This window comes from Hemitrygon akajei, chromosome 11, assembly GCF_048418815.1.
Source record: "Hemitrygon akajei chromosome 11, sHemAka1.3, whole genome shotgun sequence".
NCBI classification, from domain to species: domain Eukaryota; kingdom Metazoa; phylum Chordata; class Chondrichthyes; order Myliobatiformes; family Dasyatidae; genus Hemitrygon; species Hemitrygon akajei.
The window spans coordinates 172301947-172322056 of NC_133134.1; the positions used below are offsets into that span (position 1 = coordinate 172301947).

At 43.8% G+C, this 20110-nt stretch overlaps 1 protein-coding gene across 7 annotated transcripts in view; it reads left to right on the top strand.

Annotated features, from left to right (window-relative positions):
• Nucleotides 1–20110, top strand: part of chd6 (chromodomain helicase DNA binding protein 6) — a 350247-nt gene that overhangs the window by 249991 nt on the left and 80146 nt on the right. For all 7 annotated transcript variants that reach the window (XM_073062265.1, XM_073062264.1, XM_073062266.1 and 4 more), the window contains 7 exons: nt 761–940; nt 2157–2267; nt 4724–4926; nt 7294–7493; nt 12532–12691; nt 13085–13174; nt 18703–18806. In XM_073062265.1, coding sequence (XP_072918366.1) covers nt 761–940; nt 2157–2267; nt 4724–4926; nt 7294–7493; nt 12532–12691; nt 13085–13174; nt 18703–18806 — 1048 coding nt within the window. The remainder of the gene's footprint in view (nt 1–760; nt 941–2156; nt 2268–4723; nt 4927–7293; nt 7494–12531; nt 12692–13084; nt 13175–18702; nt 18807–20110) is intronic.

The window sequence follows — 20110 nt, forward strand, 5'->3', positions numbered from 1 at the left end:
TATAGCAGTGATTTCCAAGATGCTGCAGGAGTGAAAGAAGCAATTAGAAGTACTTTGAAATTATTTAAATCTTACATCCATCCCACAACGTGAGGAAGTACATGTGAATTTAAAAGTCTAATGGCTTGTAGAAAGAAGCTGTCCTGTAGGAACAAAGAGAAACTATAGAATTAAATTAAAGAACATAAAACTTTTACAGATATCTTGATAACAAGAAAAAATCCAGCTTTTGGTTCTCTTATTTGAAGGGAGAGAAATGAGGGGAATGGGAACTAAAAGACAGTTCCATTAAAATCTTCACAGGACTGTTCTGTGCATCACAATCCACCCTTTTCCAGATGCTATTTGCTCTGATGGTCATGGCATCAGATTTTTGAACAGTCCATTAACTGATGAACACTACCACACATTTTGCCCTCTTTTTGCAGTACTTATTGTTTATTGTATTTCCTATTGTGGCTTAATCATTCCACTGTACTGTTGCAACAAAATAACAAATTTCGCAACATTCAGTATGTCAGTGATAATCAACATTCCTGCTCTTATTTTTATCTAGCTGCGTGGACCAACCATTGCTCCAAGCAGGAAATTTTTACATGGCCTGAAAACTATGTAGCACATTATATGTGCTACAACCAAGCTGTGTGCAGGAGCATTTCATTTACTACATGGCCTCGCACCTGCGCAGCTTAGAGCGGTGGTTCTGATCCTGCTCTGTATTGAAATGACTGTCTCTCTGACTGTGTACCTTCCTGTGCAGGTGCAGCCATTGTCTAAGATTGAAGTTGAAGACCTACTTCGTAAAGGAGCGTATGGAGCCCTAATGGATGAGGAGGATGAGGGCTCAAAGTTCTGTGAAGAAGACATTGACCAGATCCTGCTTCGCCGAACACGCACTATCACCATTGAATCAGAAGGGAAGGGCTCCACTTTTGCGAAGGTTAGAAGCAATTTTAAGGCACGGCTTAATGGCTCCAACTCGGGAGCAAATGGTTCACTGCACAGCCATTTGATGGCTTAGCAGAATAATTTAAATGCTGTATGAATGGATAGAGAGGGACGTGCAGAAGCATGACAATACCTTGTTTGCTGTTGCATGAGACTTGGTTTTTATTCAGCTCTTTTAAATAATTGTCTTCTTCCTGGTGACTTCTCGACCAATGCTTTTTAGCACAAAAAAGGGGCAGCAATTAAACTGGCACAAACACGACTGATTTTCCTCATTTAATAAATCATCAGGCCTCTCCTTCACATGTTCTACCAGTCAGTTGTTGCCAGTACAGTCTTCTATGTGGTGGTGTGCTGGGGCAATGGCATCAACACAAGCAATGCCAACAGACTCAATAAACTGATTAGAAAGGCTGGCTCTGTTATAGGAGTCAAACTGGACATACTGGAGGCTGTGATAGAACAAAGGACCCTGTGGAAAATCCTGGCAATTCTGGACAATGTTTCCCACCCTCTGCATGCCACCTTGGCTGAACAGAGGAGCGCTTTTAGTAAAAGACAAGATAACTGCTCTGCTCCAAAGAGCACTATATGAGGTAATTCTTACCTTCGGCCATTAGCGTCTATAATGGGTAAACCTATAGCTGGGGAAGTGATGATCCCTTCCTGTTAGACTGTTTGTGGTAACCTTTTTTATTCTTTCTACTTCTATTATTTATATCTGTTCACTTGTAATGCTACTGTGATACTGTAACTTCCTTTGGGATCAATAAAGTATCTGTCTATCCTGAAATATTGATACAGTGAATTTCAGCCAGGTTATTGGGAGTCACCTACACATACACAGTTACCCTTGGAAGAGGGAAACATTGTGCTGACTTGGCCTTGAATCTGGGGCCATATGGTAATGCAGTTGCGCTTACATCATGAGTTACCCTGGGATCGCAGTGAGATTTGCATTGGTCTCATCTATACTTGCGAATCTTATGAAAGTAGCTGCCTGAGCTCAGTGCCTTGATTCAAGTTTGTTTACAGCATTCTGCTAAACTTGTGTGTTCAGAGCCAGATCTGAGCAATCCTCTGACCACCCTGTCATCCTGTGTTCCAGCTGTGTCATTTAAATATCAATTTAATTTCTTTGTTGGTTGCTTGAAACTCCTTAACAAAAACCCCTTTTGGTATTCTTCTGTGATTTATTTCTGCTTCAGGCCAGCTTCGTAGCTTCAGGAAACAGGACGGATATCTCCTTAGATGATCCCAACTTCTGGCAGAAATGGGCTAAAATTGCAGAGCTGGATATAGAGTCGAAAAATGGAAAAGTAAGTACATGCCAGGTACCTCAGAATAGAGGGACATCCCATTAGAACAGAGATGAGAGGGAATTCCTTTAGCCAGAGGGTGCTGAATCTGTGGAATTCATTGCCACAGACAGCTGTGGTGCCCACATCATTTGGTATATTTTAAAGCAGAGGTTGATAGGTTCTTGATTAGTTAGGGCATCAAAGATTACAGGGAGTAGTCAGGAGTATAGGGTTGAGAGGGAAAATAAATCAGCCATAATGGATTGGTCGAGCAGACTCAATGGACTGAATGTTCTAATTCTGCTCATATGTCTTGTGGTCTTTCCTCGAGCAGGTGCTCACTTGTCATAATTTCAGAAGGTATTGATAGACACTTTTGGCAGTGAGTGCGGTAACTGGTTGTGGCTAAGTTTCATATGTTCCTGCATTATCCCCAACCTAATGACTCACCTGGGCTTCTGTAATGGAGCAACCACTCCAGTTAGAACTGTTCAGCCATTATTTTAATCATTATCTCTCTTTGTGTTTTGTACCAAGTACGTGAACTGCACATCAGTGCAGCATGTCATTGCCTCTCTTTGTGTTTTGTACCAAGTACGTGAACTGCACATCAGTGCAGCATGCTGTGCAAGCGAGCCTGCTGCTGGGGTATGTATCTGCTGTCAGGACCTCTGAAGCTTCAGCTGATCAATGTGTGTCCTGCTAAAATATTCAGCATGTGCTCGGTTTCTTACTTGGATAGACACTGAATGTCTAGTACCCCTCAGCCAGACCACTGGAATACTACTTCTTCATCTGGATAGAAGTGGTTCCATCAGCCAGACACAGCATGCATTCATACAGAGCAGCTCCTTCTTCACAGACCTACACGAGTTCTTTGAGGATCTAATGAGCACAGTGGTTAGGGAGGAACAGGTGGATATTGTATACTGGATTTCCAGAAGACTTTCGATAAGGTGCTGTATAAAAGACTTATCCGTAAGATAAGGATACATGGTATTATGGGTAATGTATTAGCATTCAATGACAACTGGGTAACTAGTGGAAGTTTGGGACAAATGGATGTTTCTCTGGTTGCCAGTCAGTGCTGAGTGCTTGGCCACAAATTTTCATGATATACATTAACGAACTGGAAGAAGGGACAGAGTGTAGAGTATCTCAGCTTACTGATGACACTAAACTGAGTGGAAAAGCAAATTTGCAGAGGCTGCGAAGAATTTGTACAGAGATACAGATAGGTTAAGTGGGTGGACAAGGGACTGTCAGTTGGATTGCAACATTGGTAAATGTCAGGTCATCCACTTTGGAAGGAAAAATAGAAGATAGGATTATGGTGAAAGACTGCAGCCTTCTGCTGTGTAAAGGGAATTGAGTGCTTGTGTGTGAATCACAAAAGGTTGGTTTGCAGGTGCAACATGTTATCAAGAAGGCATATGGAATGTTGGCCATAATTACTAGATGGATTGAATTTAAGAGCAGGGAGGTGATGCTCCAACTGTACAGGGTACTGGAGAGGCCACATCTGGAGTGCTGCAAGCAGTTCTGGTCTCCTTACTTGAGGGAAAATATACTAGTTTTGGAAGTGGTGCAGAGGAGGTTCACCAGGTTGATTCCAGAGATGATGGTGTTAGGCTATGAAGAGAGATTGGGTCACCTGGGACTATATTTGCTGGAATTGAGAAGAATGAGACAGGAACTTATCAAAACATATAAAGGGATAGATAAGACAGAGGCAGGAAAGTTGTTTCCCTTGGTGAGCGAGACTAGAATGAGGGGACAGAGTCTTAAAATCTGGGGGAATAGATTTAAGATAGAAATGAGAAACTGCTTTTCTCTGTGAAGTTCTCTGCACAAGGAAGCAATAGAGGCTACTTCATTAAATATACCAAGACACAGTTTGATAGATTTTTGCATAACGGGAATTAAGGGTTATGGTGGAGCTGAATCCACAGCCGGATCAGCTGTGATCTTATTGAATGGCAGAGCAGGCTCAATGAACCAGAAGGCTAACTCCTATCTGATCTCTAAAATATTGTTTGGACAGAATTGTTACATAAATTAAGGTGAGGAGAGAGGGATGTGAACAGGGAGTGACTGAAAGCTAAACTACACTGGTGAGGAGGAGAGGGAGTGGACTTGTGGGTGTGGATGGGTGGTCAGATTGGAGCTTACCAACGTTAGGTGCAGCAGAGCTCAGAAGGTAAGCACCTTTTGGCCAAGACTAGAGTGTGTGGTTAGGTCTAGATAAACCGGACCTTATGGAGTGCAGATGATGAGAACAAGATGCTTATGCAAAAGGAAGAATGGAATTGAGGCTTTGTTGATGGAAAGACTGGAATTTAGAAGATTAGCTATAACAGCATTCACTTGTTGCATATCATCTTGTTAAATCTTAATGAAGAGTCATAGGAGATGCAGGGTGTCAGTTCCTGGAAGATACTGATACTTGTCCCGGTTGTACGTCTTGCTCTCAGGACAGCTTGGTCATTGACACACCACGCATCAGGAAGCAGACCAAACACTACAACTCATTTGAGGATGATGAATTGATGGAGTTCTCTGAGCTGGACAGTGACAGTGAAGATAAACCTTCAAGGTCTCGTCGTCTTCACGACAAGACCCGTCGCTATCTCCGGGCAGAATGCTTTCGGGTGGAGAAGAACCTGTTGATATTTGGGTAAATGTGTGATTTGGACTGGATTTATTGAATATAAACTGAAATGACTTGGACCCCTTTGTTCCATTACTGACTTAAGGTGTGGACTGTAGGTCCATCCCTTACACTCCCTAACTGATGGGTCACTTCCCATTTGATTTTCCAAAGTGTATCACTTCACACAGACATGGAGTGAACTCCATCTGCCACTTGTCAGTCTGGCTCTGCATCCTGTCAATGTCCTGTTGTAACCTACGGCAATCTACTGCACTGTCAACAATTCCACCAACCTTTGTCATCTGCAGAATCAATAGCCCACCATTGCACCTCCTCATCTAAGTTATATATACAAATCACAAAGAGCAGTGGTCAGAAATGACCTGCAGACAGAATATGCTCCGTATACTACCACCTTCTGCTTTCTATGGGCAAGCCAGTTTTGAGTCCACAGTCATGTCTCCTGATTCTCTGGGTGAGCCTACCGTGGGGAACCTTGTCAAATACCTTACTAAAATCCATATAGACCACATCCATTGCTTTAACTTCATCAGTTTGTTACTTCATCAAAAAAGTCTTATCAGGCAGGTCATGCCTCTCACAAAGCCAAGCTGACTATGCTTATCCAAGTGCTTGTAAATTCTGTCCCTAAAAATCCTTTCCATGAGTTTGACCACTACTGATGTAAGACTCACTGGTCAGTAATGCCTAGGATTATCCATAATACCTTGTTTGAACAAAGGAACAACATTTGCCACACTCATATCTTCTGGTACTACTCCTGTGACCAGTGAGGATAGAAGGAATCATCATCATCAGTGCACCAGCAATCTCTTCCCTCACTTCCTGTAGTAATCTGGGGGTATAACTCATCTAGCCCCAGGGACTTATCTATCACAATGTTTTTCAAAAGATATAATACTTGACATGCTCCAGGGTAATTGCCTGTTCTGCACTAACATCACATTTGTCATAGTCCCTCTCACTGATGAATACTGAAGCAAAGCATTCATCAAGGACCACCTCTAATTCCTTTGACTCCAGGCACATTTCCCTTGTATTCCTGATGGTCCTATTCATTCTGGTCATCTTCCTTCATGTACATGTAGAATGCCTTGGTTTCCCTGTCGCCTTCGTTTTCCATAATCCTATTCACTAAGACCTTTCCTTGACCCTTCTAGCTCTCCTAAGTCCCTCTTAAGGTCCTTCTTGGCTATCTTCAAACTCTCTAACACTGCTAGCAGTGGAAAAAGGCTTTGTCCATTTACAAATATGGTTCATTGTGATAAATTAGAATCAGAAAAATTTACTGAGGGGGAGCTTGTTCTGAGCTTTGACTCTTTTCCAAGGAGAGACTGCTGCTGGGTTTAAGCTTCCAAATGTTATTGCATGGAAGCAAGAAACTGCAGATACTGGAACTCAGCAGGTCAAGCAGCATCTGTGGGGACAAAGAGATGCTCGTCATTTTGGGTTGGGATCCTGCATCAGGACTCGGAGTACCTTGAGGTTGGATGAAACTAGAATTAGAGGTCATAGGTTAAGGGTGAAAGGTGAAATGTTTAAGGAAATATCTTCACTCAGAGGGTGGCGAGGGCGTAGAACGAGCTGCCAGTGCAAGTGGCGGATGCGGATTTGATCTCAACTTTTAAGAGAATTTTTGAGATACATGAATGGGAGGGGTGTGGAGGGCTATGGTCCAGATGCAGGTCGGTGGGACTAGGAAGAATAATCATTTGGCATGGACTAGATGAGCCATAGGGTCTGTTTCTTTGGTGTAGTGTTTTATAAGTATAGAGGAAGGGCAGGCAAGTGGGTGGTAGGTGATCTTTAGAACCAGATGAAGGTGGGATGATGGGCAGATGGGAGAAGAGATAGATGGGCTGAGATAGAGGCTCATATGTAGTAAGTGGAAACAGTTAAGGAAAAAGATCTTTGTTTCTCTTCCTCTGTTCACTATTTTCATCTCTCACTTCACCTCCCCCCTCCCCACCATTATCAATGCTTCTTATTCTTCCCCACCTGAGTCCATCTGTCCACCACCCATATATCTGTCCACCTGGTTTTCTCCTCCCTAGATTCACCTTTCCTATTGCCTCCCCACTCAGCTCCATCTGCCCCATCATCCCAACTTCATCTGGTTCCAAAGATCACTTAGCACCCTACTGTCTCACCCTAGCTCTCATCTCTTCCCTCTGCACTTTCAGTCCTGATGCAGGGTGTTAGGATGCTGTTTGTCCCGCTGACTTGTTCCAGCATTTTGTTTTGCACTGATTTTATTGCAACTTGCAGCATTCTTACTGAAGTTGTGCAAGGATTGTGTTTTGTATTCGCGGAGAATCCTGGACTTCTGTTGTCTAAAGTGCCAGTGGGCCCTCAATTCCTGTGTTGTAGGTGGGGCCGATGGAAGGACATTTTGTCACATGGACGGTTTAAATGGCACCTGACAGAGAAGGACATGGAGACCATTTGTCGCACCCTCCTGGTATATTGCCTGAAGCATTATAAGGGCGACGAGAAGATCAAAAGCTTCATCTGGGACCTTATAACTCCGACAAAAGATGGACAGAATCAGGCACTACACAATCACTCAGGTAGGAGATCTTTCGAGGTAGGTCTGACAGTATCCATTGTAAGCTCAGACTCATGCTCATCAGCTGGGGCTTTTCTCTCTTGAGCGAAGGAGAATGAGTGGTGGCTTGATAGAGGTGCAGAAGACATAAAACAAGTGGATAACCAGAGACCTTTTCCCCAGCAGAAATATGAGGGAGCATAATTTTAAGGTGATGCAGGGGTTATGTCAGAGGTAAATTTTTACAGAGAGAGTGATAGGTGTGAAGCGCCGTGCCAGGGGTGGTAGTAAAGACAGATACGTTAAGAGCATTTAAGAAGCTCTTAAATAGGCACATGGCTGATAGAAAAATAGAGGGCTATGTGGAAAGAAACAGTTAGATTAAAAGTCAGCAAACATATTGGACTGAAGGGCCTGTACAATGCTGTAATGTTCTATGTTCTATGTTCTCTGTTCAGAGTTAATTTCCATTATGCCTGAGGAATGGAAGAACAGTTTACTTTCCTGGCCCAAAATGTGAAATCTTTACCACAGTATCTGTTGAATGAGTTGTAGCTAAAAGGCCCTTCAACAAATGCATGAGATTGAAGGCTGTTACATAAGAACATAAAAAATAGGAACAAGTGTAGGCCATCTGGCCTGTCAAGCTTGCTCTGCCATTCAATAAGATCATGGCAGATCTGGCCATGGACTCATCTCCACCTACCTGCCTTTTTCCCCATAACCCTTGATTCCCCTACTATGCAAAAATCTATCCAACCTTGTCTTAAGTATATTTACTAAGGTAGCCTCCACTACTTTATTGAGCAGAGAATTCCACAGATTCACCACTCTCTGGGAAAAGCAGTTCCTCCTCATCTTAGTCCTAAATCTACTTACCCAAATCTTGAGTCTATGTCCTCTAGTTCTAGTTTCACCTATCAGTGGAAACTTTTTTCCCTCTATCTTACCTATCCTTTTCATAATTTTGTATGTTTCCGTTAGATCTTCTCTCATTCTTCTGAATTCCATCAAGTACAGTCCCAGGCAACTCAATCTTTCCTTGTAGTCTAGCCCCCTCTTCTCTGGAATCAACCTGGTGATCCTCCTCTGCACTGCCTCCAAAGCCAGTATGTCCTTTCTCAGGTAAGGAGACCGGAACTGTACACAGTACTCCAGGTGTGGCCTCACCAATACTGTGTACAGTTGCAGCATAACATCCCTGCTCATAAATTCAGTCCCTCTAGCAATAAAGACCAACATTCCATTTGCCTTCTTGATAGCCTGCTGTACCTGCAAACCAACCTTTTGCGATTCAAGCACGAGCACTGCCAAGTCCCTTTGCACAGCAGCATGCTGCATTTGTTTACCATTTAAATAATAATCTGCTTTTTCATTTTTCCTTCCAAAGTGGATGACTTCACTTTTACCAACAATGTACTCCATCTGCCAGACCCTTGCCCATTCACTTAATCTATCTATATCTCTCTGTAGACTCTCTGTATCTTCTGCACAATTTGCTTCTCCACACAATTTAATATCATCAGCAAACTTAGATACACTATACTCAGTCCCCTCTTCCAAATCGTTAATGTTTATGGTGAACAGTTGCAGGCCCAGTAGCAACCCCTGCGGCACACCGCTCACCACTGAATTTTTAATATAAAGAAAGTGGTGTAAAAGACCTCAATTTTGAGGAAATGTTTGAACACTTACCTGAAGTGGGTGCGCTACAGATTATGGGAGTTGACAATAGAACCATAGAAATAGACAATAGAAATCCACAGCATATTGTAAGCCCTTCGGCCCACAATGTTGTGCCAACCATGTAACATACTCTAAAACGGCCTAGAATTTCCCTACTGGATAACCCTGTATTTTTTAAGCTCCATGTACCTATCTAGGAGTCTCTTAAAAGACCCTATTGTAGCTCCCTTCAGCACCGTCACCAGCAGTGCATTCCGCGCATCCACCAATCTCTGTGTGGAAAAACTTACCCCTGACATCCACAATGTGTACATCAAAGGAACTGAGAGCAGTGGGCAGGGCATTGACTAACATGAAGTGGGATAAAGTGGGGACTGGAGGAGTGGGGGATAGATAGTGACAGGTAGGGCCAGGGATGGGAGGAGCTGAGGAGAGGGAGGTGGAGATGGGTGTGCTAGGGGGCTTGGAAACGCTCCTGAACAAGTTGTGTACACCAACATGGTGGTAGAGGTGGACAGCATTTCATACAAATGACTGTTCCAAAGCAGACTACTGCTGGTCTTTAAGTGAATAACTGATCAACCATTCTAGCCCCCCTCTATTTATCTTTGTCTGTTACCCCCGTCACTGCACAGTAAACACTTTAAACCATGGTTTATAATGCTGTTTGCATTGTAAATACATGCTGGGATTTATTTAGTTATGGACATTTTATTCCATACTTGTCCCTTAACCTCCAATTTGATTAGCTTTATAATTTTTATGTAATTTTTTTAATTGAATGTTACCTGTTTGTTACCTGCCATGCTTTGGCCAACACACCACAGCAAATTCTTAATACATGTGTGTATTGAATAAAGTTGATTCGAAGTACATTTATTATCAGAATCAGATTTATTACCACTGGCTTGAGATGTGAAATTTTTTAACTTAGCAACAGCAGTTCAATGCAATACATAATCTAGCAGAGAGAAAAAAATAAACAAGTAAATCACTTACATATATTGAATAGATTAAAAAAATGTAAAAGCAGAAATACTGTATATTTAAACAAAAGTGAGGTAGTGTCCGAAGATCAACATCTGTATACGCAGTACAACTCTGAGATTTGTCCCCCTGTATGCAGCCATGAAACAAAGAAACATGATGGAACCAATTCAAGAAAACATCAAACACCCAATGCACGATAAAAGAACGAATTGCGCAAAGGGCAAAAAGTGAACAAACAACATGTGGAATATCAAACTTCAAAACAGGACTGCAGTAGTGTTCAGTTCAGGGCCTCACCACTGTGACTGCAGGCCACAGAGCCAGTCTTTGCTGAAGTGCCCTAGTCCATTTTGATCACCCTAATCAAACTGTTCAAAACCAAGGGAAAACAAAAGGAACCAGAATCCAGAAATGCATGCACCATGAACCTCAAAGTCCCCCAAAATGAGTCCACAGCCTCGCTGATCAATCCTTGCAGCATGGAACCCAAGGTTCCTGCTCTTTCCTCCTACAGCAGCTAGCGAGAGGGAGAGGAAGACCGGTCAAACGCAGGCAGACGGTGCTGAGCACCCACCAACTTGCTCAATGCCTCAATCGAGAGAGGAGTTGGAGTCAATCATGGGCTTGTGCCCTGTCTCCAGGCTTAGACCATAATACATATGAGCAGAATTAGGCCATTCAGCCCATCAAGTCTGCTCTGCCATTCCATCGTGGCTAATCCTGTATGCTATTCAACCCCATACACCTGCTTCTCACCATATCCTTTGATGCCCTGACCAATCAGAAAACTATTAACTTCTGCTATAAATATATCCACAGATTTGGCCTCCACTGCAGTCTGTGGCACAGCATTCCACAGATTCACTACTTTTTGGCTAAAAAAAAATTCCACCTTACCTCTGCTCTAGTCAAGTCAAGTCACTTTTTAATGGCATTTCGACCATAACTGCTGGTACAGTACATAATAAAAACGAGGCAACGTTTTTCAGGACCATGGTGTTACATGACACAGTACAAAAACTACACTGAACTACGTAAAAAAACAACACAGAATAAAAACTACAGTAGGTTACAGACCTACCCAGGACTGCGTAAAGTGCACAGAACAGTGCAGGCATTACAATAAATAATAAACAAGACAATAGGGCGGTAAGGTGTCAGTCCAGGCTCTGGGTATTGAGAAGTCTGATAGCTTGGGAGAAGAAACTTACATAGTCTGGTTGTGAGAGCCCGAATGCTTCGGAGCCTTTTCCCAGATGGGAGGAGGGAGAAGAGATTGTATGAGGGGTGCATGGGGTCCTTCATAATGCTGTTTCCTTTGTGGATGCAGCGTGCAGTGTAAATGTCCATGATGGCAGGAAGAGAGACCCAGATGATCTTCTCAGCTGACCTCACTATCCGCTGCAGGGTCTTGCGATCCGAGATGGTGCAATTTCCAAACCAGGCAGTGATGCAGCTGCTCAGGATGCTCTCAGTACAACCCCTGTAGAATGTGATGAGGATGGGGGGTGGGAGATGGACTTCCCTCTGAAGGGTTGCCCTTCAATTTGAGTCTGTCCCCTCTAGTTCTTGACACCTCCACCATAGGAAACATCCTCTCCCATCCACCCTATCTAGTCCTTCCAACATCCGGTAGGTTTCAATAAGATCCCCACACGTTCTTCTAAATTCCAGTCAGTACAGGCCCAAGACTGCCAAATGCTCCTCATATGTTAACCCCTTGATTCTCAGAATCATCCTCGTGAACCTCCTCTGGACTCTGTCTTCCAGGCTTCAGGCCGCACTCTCTGTTCCAAACCTCACCAAACTCCCTTGGAGACAGCAAAGTGCCAAGCTACTCAGTCGACCCAATAACGCGCCATCAAAATGTAACTCACAGGTTCCAATCACACACAACTTAGTAGCAGAATCATATTTGAAAGTAGTTTTATGAACTGTCTGCAGGATTTTGCCCGTTGGTCATGTTTTTCATTGGTGCCATTTTGCATAGATTCTTCATGGTACATACCTATTTTCTTGTGGGGGCTAGATTATTACTGTAGAGAGGGAGGTCGCTGAGCCCTGATTTGCATTGTGGAGATAAGATCCACAGAATATTACTGTATGGAAGGAGGGTGTTCAGCCTGATGCCACTGCTGAGCACTATTGAGAGAAGCTCCCCAGCTTCTTCCACTCTTGCCTTGTTGCCGTGACAGTTCACGCTCCTTCCCTTTGTCCAGTTCCTCTCTGAGGGTTCCATCACTCAGATGGTTGGGAGGGGCAGGTTGCCAAGCATGTGTTTGGTTTGGCATTTTGATTAGGGAGTGTGGCAGTATTTGCGGTAGTAGTATTCGTACCATCCACAAGAACTCATAATGATACAAAGATTTGGAAACTTCCTCCAGGGCTGTCAGCACCCGTGCCCAGGGGGAGAAAAGGGAAGAAGATGAAGACGCCTCTGTCACAGCCGGAGCTGAAGAATGCTGACTGGGTGGCTAGCTGTAACCCAGAGGTGCTCTTCCACGATGATGGTTACAAGAAACATCTCAAACAGCACTGCAACAAGTAAGTGCTTGCAAGACTCCTTTGTGTGTGAGGACCCAGTCTGCACGCAGGATAGACCTGAGAGTGAGTCAGGTGGTGGTTGGGTACATGTGGCATAAATTGAGATGGGAGAGGTGGATATGCAGGTTGGGATGCACAGTAGTTGTTTGTGTGGTACTTGGGTAATTTCCCCCTTGGTGGCATGTAAAGGGGTGAGATTCGTTCATAAACTCCACACCATTTTGAATAATTTGATGCTGTTGAGAATTTGGCCACTTGAGAATCTCTTATGCTGTTAAGGGATGGATCTCACTGATGCACAATGACACCCTGTCATCTTGGTAAAACTCACTTCAGCACGAAACAATGTGCAGGAAAAGAGAAATTGTTTCTGTCTCTTCCTGTTGTTCGCAGGGTCTTGCTGAGAGTCCGAATGTTGTATTATCTCAAGCAGGAAGTGCTGGGGGAGGCTGCTGATAAAGCTTTGGATGGTATTGATGCAAGGTACGTCAAAGAGCAAAGCTACTACACTGTGGAGGGTAAAGAGGTGGCCTGGTTTGGTACCGGACTACCATGAGACACAAGCAGAATTAAGCATTGACTATGCTCCGACATTCAATCATAACTGATTTATCATCCATTTCTGTCCCACTCTCCTACCTTTTTCCTGTAAAATATGACGCGATTACTAATCAAGAACCTAAGTCCATATTCTTAGAATAGTAGTCTATACGCCTTTATTCCTACTACCAGAGTGCATGACCATACACTTCCCTACACTATATTCCATCTGTTACTTATTTGTCTGTTTTCCTAATTAAAGTTCAAAGTAAATTTATTGTCAAAGTACACTTTCTTGCGGGCATTCACAGTAAATACAAGAAACACAATAGAATCAATGAAAGACTGCACCCAACAGGACAGACAACCAATGTACAAAAGCCAAAGTACTTCAAATATAAAAAGAAAGAGAAAAAAAGGGGAATAATAATTAATAAATAAATAAGCAAGCAATATATATGAACTACGTGAGATGAAATGTCCTTGAAGGTAAGTCCATAGGTTGTGGGTACAGTTCAGTGATGAAGCAAATTATCACCTCTGGTTCAGGAGCCTGATGGTTGAGGGGTAATAACTACTCCTGAACCTGGTAATGTTGTTCCTGAGGCTGCTGTACCTTCTTTGTGATGGCAGAAGCGAAACAAGAGCATGGCTTGGGTATTGTGAGATCCTTGATGATGATTGCTGTTTGCCTGCAACAACACTTTGAGTAAGTGTGCTCAGCATCAGAATCAGGTTTAGTATCACTGGCATATGTCATCAATATTGTTTTGTGGCTACAATACATAATATTCAAACCATAAAGTATAAGAAGAAGAATATAATGATGGGGCTGGTTGAGTTTACAACTTTCTGCAGCTTCTTCAGAACCTATGCAGTGGCTGCTTCATACCAGACGGTGATGGAACCAGTTAGAATGCTCTGTACACCTGTAGAAATTTGCATGTGTCTTTGGTGAATACCAATTCTACTCAAATTCCTAATAAAATATAGCCACTGCCATGCCTTCTTTGTAATAGCATCAAAATGTTGGGCCCATGTAGATCCTCAGAGATGTTGACACCCAGGATTGATATGTATTCCCTCAACTTCCCCTTCCTGAAGTCCACAATGGTCTTACTGACTTTGGGTCCAAGGTTGTTGCTGTGACACCACTCAACTAACTGACCTATCTCACTCCTGTGATCCTCTTCGTCACCATCTGAAATTCTGACAATTGTGGTCATCGGCAAATTTGTAGACGGCGTTTGAGCTGCTCTTGCCACACAATCATGGGTGTAGAGAGAATAGAGCAGTGGGCTAAGCACACATCCTTGTGCCAATGTTAGTTGTCGGGGAGGAGATGTCATTACCGATCTGCACTGACTGTGGTCACCTGCTGAGGAAGTCAAGCATCCAGTTGCAGAGGGAGGTACAGAGGTCTAGGCTTTGCAGCTTGTTGATTAGAACTAAGGGTATGATTGTGTTGAACCATGAGCTGTAGTCAATAAACAGCAGCCTGATGAAGGAGTTGCTATTGTTTAGATAATCCAAGGCAGAGTGCAGAACCAGTAAGATTGCATCCTCTGTAGACCTATTGTGCAATTGGGCATATTGCCGTGGGTCCAAGTCCTTGTTTAGGCAGGAATTGATTCTAGCTATGACCAACCTCTCAAAGAACTTCACCACAGTATATGTGAGTGTCATTGTGCAAAAGTTCATTGAGTCAGCTCACCCTCCTCTTGTTGCACTTTTGAAGCAGTTGGGAACCTCCATCTGCAGCAGTGAGAGATTGAAGATGTCCTTGAACACTCCTGCCAGTTGGTTGGCACAGGTTTTCAGAGACTTACCAGGTAGACCATCAGAGCTTGACACCTTGCAAGGGTTCACCCTCTTGATGGAACTTCTGATGTTGGCCTCTGAGACAGAGATCACAGGGTTATCAGATGCTGCAAATGTGAATTTCTGCAGCTTTCAAAATGTGCATAAAAGACATTGAGCTCATCTGGGAGTGAAGCATCACAACCATTCATGATGTTAGGTTTTGCTTTATAGGAAATAATGGCCTGCAAACCTTGCCAGAGCTGACATGCATCTGATTCCGTCACTAATCTCAATTGGAATTGTTTTTCCGTCTTTAAAAATAATCTTCCGTAGGTTGTACCTGGACTTGTATAGTTCTATAGATGTGTGGTGTAGAGTATATGACTGGTTGCATCATGGCCTGATATGGAAACACTGACAGCCCTTGAATGGAAAATCCTACAAAAAGTAGTGGATACAATCAGTGATCCACTGCTTTATCCATGATGGACTGGGCTGTATCCACTACATTTTGTAACCTTTTTCATTCAAGGGCATTGGTGTGATGATACCAGTCAATATACTCTCCACCATACATCTATAGAAGTTTGTCAAAGTTTTAGATACATACTGAATCTTTGCAAATGTCTGAGAAAGTAAAGGCACTGCCGTTCTTTCTTTATATTGGTACTCACATGTTGGATTCAAGACAGATCCTCTGAAATGGTAACACTGAAGAATTTAAATTTGCTGACACTCTCCACCTCTGATCCCCTAATAAGGTCTGGCTCAAAGATCTCCATCTGTCCAAGTCCTGGAGAACCCCTGCTTCCTCAACACGGCCTGCACCTCCATCTTTTTTTTGCATTGTCTGCAAACTTGGCCACAAAGCCATCAGTTCCATCCTCAGAATCATTAACACATAATGTAAAAAGTAGTACCAAACACTGACCCCTACAAAAACACCACTAGTCACCCACAGCCAATCAGAGAAGACTCCCTTTATTCCCAATCTAGAGTATGGTGTTCGGTTCTGAGTGAAGTTCTTGGGATTTAAATCTTGTGCTGACATTTGGTTGGGGTGCCTCCTTCTCTTGGGAATGGTATATAATGCTGGATCACAATGTGATGGGGTTGGGCTGCACAGTTCTGTCCATTTCTTTTGCCACTTGTGTTTCCATGTGACATCCTGGGAAAAGGGGAAACTGTTTCCAGTGGCACCCAAGTGGTTACCCATACAGTAGCGATTGGGAAATTATCCATAGAGGAAGATTCAAAGAATCTTATACAAAACATCCCCATGATCTCTGCAGAAACAGATTTTCAAAAAGAGACTGAATAAATACTGGAAACCAAAACAGTGTGTTCAGTTCAGTTTCAGTTTATTGTTATTTAGAAACCACAAATGCAACGTAGTTAACAAATGAGACAACGTTCTCCAGAATGATATCACAAAAGCACACGACAAAACCGACTACACCAGAAAATCCACATAACGTTTGATAATCCCCAAATCCAGAGTTCAGAGAGGCTGTTGCGTATCGCGCTACCATCTTAGCGTGTACCCCGGAAAGGAGCTCCAAACCTACCAGACAAACAAGACTACCCAGACACACCAAGTCAGGAGACCAACTCTACCACTCAACAAACCAAAAACTAAAGCTACAAGACCTACACAAAACCACATAGTTACATATAGTTATAGTTACAACAGTGCAGACAATACCATAATTGATAAAAAAAAGACCATGGAAACAGTAAAAATAGTCCAAAAATGTTAAAAGACTATAAGTTTGAAAGAAACCACCACACAGTTTCCACAAGTCCTCAGGGTCCCGATAGACTCGTCATCCCACGCAGGCGGCAGAAGGGAATACCCCAGCTATGGACTTCCAAGGCAGACACAGTACACGATTAAAGCTCCGTCAGACCCAGCCTCGCAGACGCAGCACACAGTGAAGCGCTCCGACCACAGCAGACTCCAAATCCGTCGAGCCTCTGACTATCCCCTCTGGCACAGCCTCTCTGAGCACCATGCTCTGCCGAGCGCACTACGATCGTCACCTGCAACGTGACCCTAAGGACTGGGGGCCTGTTCTTCTCAGCAGCGACCCAGACCTCACAACAGCAGCAGCAACGAAGAAGGCCTTCCTGGAGATTTCTATATGTTCCTCTGTGCTCCCACGTCTGTTTTTCATCAGATTAGGATTGTGCATGGCACCCCGCTTAACAAAGAACAGATATCAGCTCCGGAGTGGCCACTGCAAACTGTGTCGTGCCGCCATCTTGGTCACTGTTAGGAACGCAGCAAATGTGTGGGTTCATTAAGAATTCGTTTAAGGAGCAGGCATCGACATAATGAGCTGAATGAGTAAGTGTGCCACATCATGCCTACTGTTGTTGAATACCTCACTAAAGCCCAGATGAAAGGCTAGGAACCCCACTCAAGGATAGGGAAATTGAAGAAAAGTAGATGAAAGGAACTATATTGAAAATGCCAGAGGAATTCGGTAGGCCAGGCAGTATCTATGGAAAAGAGTAAGCAGTGGATGTTTCGGGTTGAGACGCTTCAACAGGACTAGAAAAAAAGATGAGACCTTAAAGCAAGAAGGTGGAGGGAGAAAGAAGTACAAGGTTGTAGATGAAATGTGAGACTGGGAGAGGGGAGTGGTGTGAAGTAAAGAACTGGGAAGTTGATTGATGAAAGAGCTGAAGGGTCAGAGAAGGGAGAATCTGATGGGAGAGTGTTGAAGAACATGGAAGAAAAGGAAGAGGGAGTACCACCAGATGGGCAGGTAAGGAATTAAGATGAGAGAAGCAAATGGGATTGGTTGGGGGGGGGGGAGAATTCCGGAAGTTTGAGAGATCGATGTTTATGCTATCAAGTTGGACACTACCCAGATGGAATAGAAGATGTTGCTCCTCCAACCTGAGTGTGGCCTCATTGTCGTAGTAGAGGAGACCACGGACGGACGGACATGTTCGAATAGGAAGTAGAATTGAAATGGGTGGCCACCGGGAGATCCCGCTTTTCCTGGCAGATGGAGGATAGGTGTTCAGTGAAGTGGTTTCCCAATCTATGTCAGGACTCACTGATATACAGGAGGCACTGGATACAGTAGATAACCTCAACAGACTCTCAGGTGAAGTGTTGCCTCACCTGGAAGGACTGCTGGTGTACGGGCAAAGTCTAAATTTCCCAAATGTGTTGAATGCTCTTTTCTAACCCTTTTGAGTGCTTATGTTTTAATGGCTTAGGGATGATCTAATTGAGATGCTTTAAATAATCAGACACAAAGAGGGTCTATTTTACAGGTAACCTCAGATCCACTTAGTCATAATTTTATCATTAGAGTCAGGACATTGAAGGTGATGTCAGAAACATGCCCCACTGAAGAAAGTAGAAATCTGCTACTTTCTCCTAAAACCCTGTGGAAAACGTTGTAGGTTTTTATAGGAATAAAGCTAAGTAAAGACATCCTCTGCTACACCGAGGGATGATGAATGAACAATCCATACCTACAAATTATTTTTATTATTAACATTGATTTATTTTGTCCTTCTCTCCCTTGTTTTCTCTGTTGTTTTGTCATCTTTGCCATCATGTCTCTGCCTGTCCGTATCTCTCATTCTCCTACCCTTTCTGCCTTGTGCCTCCCTCTCTCTCTCCGTCACACCTTGGGGTACAGTAAGCTGGAAGTCTGGATTCCTGAGGTTGACTACAACGATATACCAGTCGACTGGTGGGATGGAGACTCAGACAAGTCCCTGCTCATTGGCGTTTATAAACACGGTAAGCATGTGTTCATGATTTTGTCGAACTTCTGGCAATACGCCTGGTGCAGAAAAAAAGAATTTAATTGTCTGAATCCAGTGACAGCATAGAACAGTACAGCAGACTATAGGCACTTTGGCCTGAGATGTTGAGCTGACCTTATAATTAGAGTAACAGACGGATACCCCCTCCCATGCTTAAGCAGCAGCAAAGCAACAATCCTGCCACCCCCACCACCAAAAAAAGCATCAGCACCCACCATTGAGCAGTCAAGTGTGCAGCAAAACAATAGCAAAGATACGGACTTGCAGTACCCCAAAGGCTACTCATTCGCCCGGTATTCGACATACCACAGTCTGTCTCTGTGTGTCTCACTCTCCCCCTCCCCTTACCCCCTCCTCCTCCCCCCTTCACACCCCCCTCCCCCCCGCCCCCCCCCGTTACCTTTTCTGAGCTCTGTACCCAAAGATCTTGGGTCTCTGGGCACACAGCCAGAGACTTCCGTCTCCAACGAAACACCAATCTCCTGATGAGGCTCCGAACTCCGATACCACCCCCCAACCGTCTCCAGAGCCACAAATTCTTCGACCTCCAAAGGCGAGCTAAGCTCTTGGGCTGCATCTTTGGCATGTCGACTAGTGGCCAGTCATGAAATCCCGAGAGCGGGTCCCATTCCCGCGAACAACTGAATTCAGCATGTAACTCCAGTTCAGGGTCTTCAAAAGTACCTTGAAAGGGAAAATAGAGATAATAAAGATGGAAATAGAGCTGTTTACAAAGATGCAAGCAAAGGAGTCATCACAGAAACATCGAAAACCTACAGCACCATACAGGCCCTTCGGCCCACAAAGTTGTGCCGAACATGTCCCTACCTTAGAAATTACTAGGTTTACCGATAGCCCTCTATTTTACTGAGCTCCATGTACCTACCCAGAAGTCTCTTAAAAGACCCTATCATATCCGCCTCCACCACCGTTGCCAGCAGCCCATTCCATGCACTCACCACTCTCTGCGTAAAAAAAAACTTACCTGACGTCTCCTCTGTACTTACTCCCCAGCACCTTAAACCTGTGTCCTCTTGTGACAACCATTTCAGCCCTGTGAAAAAGCCTTTGACTATCCACACGATCACTGCCTCTCATCATCTTGTACACCTCTATCAGGTCATCTTTCATCCTCCGTCGCTCCATGGCGAAAAGGCCGAATTCACTCAACCAGTTTTCATAAGGCATGCTGCCCAATCCAGGCAATATCCTTGTCAATCTCCTCTCCACTCTTTCTATGGTTTCCACATCCTTCCTGTAGTGAGGCGACCAGAACTG